The 4,722-nt window shown below is 45.4% G+C and overlaps 2 protein-coding genes across 2 annotated transcripts; both read left to right on the top strand.

Annotated features, from left to right (window-relative positions):
• Positions 1 to 1,541: 1,541 nt before the first annotated feature.
• Positions 1,542 to 2,438, top strand: TM35_000371410 (uncharacterized protein; the record flags this gene model as incomplete). The annotated part of the gene is made up of 1 exon (XM_029029441.1): positions 1,542 to 2,438. The coding sequence occupies one exon, from the start codon at positions 1,542 to 1,544 to the stop codon at positions 2,436 to 2,438; it is 897 nt and encodes a 298-aa protein (XP_028879234.1).
• Positions 2,439 to 2,804: 366 nt separating this feature from the next.
• TM35_000371400 (uncharacterized protein) lies at positions 2,805 to 3,542 on the top strand (the record flags this gene model as incomplete). Its single annotated transcript, XM_029029440.1, has 1 exon — positions 2,805 to 3,542. One exon carries the CDS (start codon positions 2,805 to 2,807, stop codon positions 3,540 to 3,542), a length of 738 nt encoding a protein of 245 aa, XP_028879233.1.
• Between the last annotated feature and the right edge of the window lie 1,180 nt (positions 3,543 to 4,722).

Raw genomic sequence — 4,722 nt, 5'->3', positions numbered from 1 at the left:
GTCATCAATGGCTTGTATGTTTATTTTGATCGCGACTAAGCCAGAGAGAGAGAGAAAAGGTAGAGACTGAGAGTCATAGATTTTCGCTATGGTGATAGTAGCGTGATGATACTGAAAGATGCACTTGTTTTTGAAGTTTTTTTTTTTTAGAGCTCAAATGGGCTCGACAATGCTCTGTCGAGGAAATTGAGGTACGGAGAGAGACTGTTCCACGATTACGTGTGGGAGCCTCCCCAATTCACATATTGCTTTCGATTGCTATAGAATATTACTACCATCCGTTAGGTTTCACCCTGAAAGTAATAAGTTGTAGCAAAAATCATGTTTTTTGCATCTGCTCGTTCTTTCACTGTGTATTCTGTTTTTTTTTTTTTTTTTCGTTAGCTTGCGAAAAGAATTATCGAGTTTCACTGTCTTTTTAGTTAACAAATCTTGTACTGGGGGTTTTAACATTTAGGAAAATGAGTTTTCTTTTCAATCTTTCACAGTCTGTCAATCGTAAGTTTCTGAAAATACAAAATTAAGTTTTAAGCAAGAAAAAATGATAACTACAACCAAATCCGACCTATACACCATTAGAGTGGTGGATTTGCACCAAGGCTTTCCAAGATTTTGTGCGCCAATTTGGCCCAACAGCATTTTCTTTGAAGACCAGCGGACATGCCGCAATACTGTTTCCACATTGGCAGTATTCTGGCTTTAGAAGGCGATGATACACTTTAAGTAAAAATAGGCCAAGAAGACTTTATGGACTGGGAGGCCTTGTGCCCTTCCATTATTAACTTTACAGTGCCTCGGAATCAAAATTTTCTACAAGTTTTCGAGACGACATACAATTTATTCAGTGCAGAATGGGCAGCACTGGTGGAGGAAGCTACCAAGATACATTATGAGTATGACTGTGCGCGAGCAAAGTTGGAACGCGAAGACTTTAGTGTACAACAAAACGCAAATATACAACTCCAGGAATTACAGAACCAAATGGCACAGATTTATTAGGAGGCCTCCCTCGCGAAAATGCAAAAGGCCCAGACGCAGAAGCAATTGGAAAAAATGCAAGCGCAACTGGCAAACACACAGATACAATTGGCAGCATCCCATGCGCAACTTAACCAAACGCCGGAGGAATTGCGGCAGATGCGCAATCAGCTTGCGTCAACGCGGTCACAACTGGCGGTGGAGGCGCTCGAAAAATTAAACGAGAGGGAACAACAGAGTGTTCCTGATGCAAGTTGGACAACCGAACCAAAGGTTCCCCCACAAAAAGGGAGAAATTTATCAAGCTAGGCATGGAAGCCGGAACCGGCTTTACCGAATACTGAGGAACGCCCGAAGTTGGGTTTTCAGGGAATACAGGAATTACGACAACCAATTTGGACCGAAAGCAATGGACCATCGGAGAAGATCCGCACATTTGAAGGAATGATGGAATATCTGGGGGATGCATCGCCCGGCGAAGTTTTGGCGGCTTATCGGGAACTTTTTCCCAGGCCAGTTAACCCCGGTATATTTTATCAAGATGCATGGAATAATTTTGTAAAATGGCTGGACTCCATTCGCACCGAGGGGATATCAGCACAGCTGGTCCAAATGAGACGGCAGATATATACACAACTCAGGGTAATTCAAACAGCAAAAACATTCAAGAGCGATCCACACAGAGCAGCCGGATACGTTGTCATTCAAGGAGCAGACGCACAACGGGTCCGAGAAACCATAAAAGGAATGGCGGGCGACGAAAAGTTAACGTCATTGACCACAAAAGATATGGAAAATATTCTTCGGCCTTACGGAATGACAGCTCACTCAATAAAGAGAGGAGCTTTGGCCCACGCCGCGGCGGCAGTGGTCGAACACGATCTCGATCTACTATTATTAACACAGTTAGGGAAACATGCAGACCCCATGGAACTCCCACGCAGCACAGTGCGTTATCTGGGCCATTGGGCCGCCACATTAAACAAGTCCGCACACTTGACATAATTGATGTAAGAGAATTGGAAGAATGGGAATTGCCAGAATCCGCAACAAGACATTTTGGCGCTCCCTTTAAAGGGCACGATATTCTGCAACGATCACACCACACCAGGGTGGCGACGAAAGATGACGAAGCACGATTGCCGTTGCAACAAATAGACCTCGGAACACTTTCCACCAAATGGATTAGAGGACGCCTGAACGGAAGCGCCAGGAGGCGTTGGGACGAGGCGTGGAATATTATGCGGAAACCCGAGTTACACACCAGACGGCGTGAATCCCAGTTAAGAATCAACAACACTGATGCGCAGCGTATGAATAAACCAAGAATTATTTGTACAACCTCTTCACATCCAACTACAGGATGGGTGGGTAGTATCGTTTACGGTAGTGGAGGAAAAACCCTCCGGGCAGAGAAGGTGTTTCATCGCTTGGCCAAGGGAAAAGAGTGCCAAGGATGATTATGAGGCTGATGTTCCTCTAGGACACAATTCCCGATACCTGGGTGTGGTTTGCGACGAAACTGCAACTTTATTTGATTTAAAGGCATCATTTTTCCAGGTGGCTCCGCCAGGCAACATGCGCGCAAGTTTCCGTTGCCGAACGGAATCAGGGGAACTCGTTGAGTTCACTCGCCTTCGTATGGGTTATAAATGTAGCTCCGAGATTTTAAATACCATTACAAGGGTTCTGGCTGGTGATCCGGAACTGGTAAAGCCACAGTATGCGGCACCCAAAGAGTTAAAAATACATGTTTGGATTGATAACATAAGAATCAGTGGTTCACACAAAAAGGTGGAGTTTGGGGACAGCAAATTTTGAAGAACATGCAACACTGCGGCGCCACCATCGGAGAACAGCGGCTAAACACAAAGGAACGCGATTTCATGGGAGTACATTTCAATCACAAAAACAACACGGTTTCTTTAAGTGGTAAAACAATAAAGCGGTTGCAACAGGCACCTTCTCCAGACAACACGACAGTCGAAGAATTGGAGAGTACGGTTTCGCGTATGATGTGCGCAGGAGGGGTAAGGGGTGAATCCCTTTTCCCTTATTATTTCTTTCTAAAAATCGTACGCCGACGTTTGTCCCGTTTAAATCGAGGTTTAATACGGCCACAAAACCAGGAAAATTTGCCGACAAATACGGGGGAAATTGGGCAAAATTGGCTCACAACATTATTAAAGAATGAGCCGGTTCATCCTCCTCAGCAGTTGCCTTCCACGGCAACACTGGCAACATACGCCTCCATGTACGGATGGGGGGCGCTGTTATTTAAGGATTCAGGGGAGGTTTTGGCCGCGGGTGGTGCGCGGGAGCGAACACCCCACACGATTCTCCAAGCAGAGGCGCTTGCCGTTCATCCGGCATTACGAGGGTTTAACGTGCACTTGGCGGGTTGGGGGATGGCGTCAATGGGGTTTCTTCAGCCGAATTGCTGTTGCGTTGGTTTCCCACGGGCGTGGCTCTGGGGAACAAGGGTGTCAGAGGGGAATTGTTTTCTTTTGAGGGTGGTGTGGATTTTGTGGGGGAAAATTTGTAGAGTGAAACAATTATTGTAATTTATTTGTTTTATTTATAAACTCTGAAAGGGCAAGCGGGTATGATCGCATTTAGTTTGCTGCAACGCTAATGTCTTTCTCTTGCTCTCATGTTTTTCTGTATTCCCACACGAACTGATAGTCTAAGTGTTTGCTTCGGTTGTTTCTCGTTTTTGATTCAATAGAGATCGTTCTTTTCGCGCCCTCCCATCGCATCCCTGTAGGCTTTTTTTTTTATTTTTACGTTTCCATCCAGTGAACCGGCATGCCCTGCTGGGATGTCCCGAAACCGTGGATGCAGTCTTTACCGCGTTGTCTTCCGGCCACCGATCATGAGACTGTCCTTCACCTCATACAAATGAGCTGAAACAGCAGCAGCATTCTTCCAATGCCTTTTTTGTATTCATTTTTCTTGTTTGTTATTACTTTGGCTTTGCGTTTTTTTATTTCCCTTTTTTCCCTTTGTCTTGCGATAAAGTTTTGAATTTTTTCACAAGCCACGATTGTGTAATACCAAACGTTTTTTCATTATAATTAACATTGAGTGAACTGTCTAAAATGACTTATCTTAGTCCACAGTAAAATTTCNCGTCGGGTATTTTACCTGCGGCATGTCTGCCTTGTCCATGACCGCGTTCAGGTGTGGCTCCGTGATGAGTCGTCTGCGTCCCTTCATCTCCGGGAAGGTGAAAACATTGACACCGTAGCGTACCTTTTACGGTGGTAGAGGAAAAACCGTCAGGGAAGCGACGAAGATTTATTGCTTGGCCGAAGGGAAAGAATGCCCAGGATGACTACGAGGCCGACGTTCCTCTGGAACACATTTCCCGATACCTGGATGTGGTGTGCTATGAAACCGCAACGCTTTTTGACCTAAAAGCATCCTTCTTCCAGGTGGCTTTACCGCACAACATAAGGGCAAGTTTCCGTTGCCGCACGGAATCAGGCGAACTCGTTGAGTTCACTCGCCTTCCCATGGGATATAAATTTAGTCCTCAGATATTAAATGCCATTACAAGAGTTCTGGCAGGTGATCCTGCCATGGTAAAGCCACAGTACGCGGCACCCAAGCAATTAAAAATACACGTTTGGATTGATAACATCCGAATAAGTGGTCCACACAAGAAGGTGGAAACTTGGGGACTGCAAATTGCGCATAACATGCAACACTGCGGTGTCACGATTGGGGAACAACACCTCA

This window comes from Trypanosoma theileri, assembly GCF_002087225.1.
Source record: "Trypanosoma theileri isolate Edinburgh chromosome Unknown TM35_Tth_37_V1, whole genome shotgun sequence".
Classification (NCBI taxonomy): domain Eukaryota; phylum Euglenozoa; class Kinetoplastea; order Trypanosomatida; family Trypanosomatidae; genus Trypanosoma; species Trypanosoma theileri.
The sequence above is the reverse complement of the archived record's forward strand: the minus strand, read 5'-3'. Positions and strand labels throughout refer to the sequence as shown.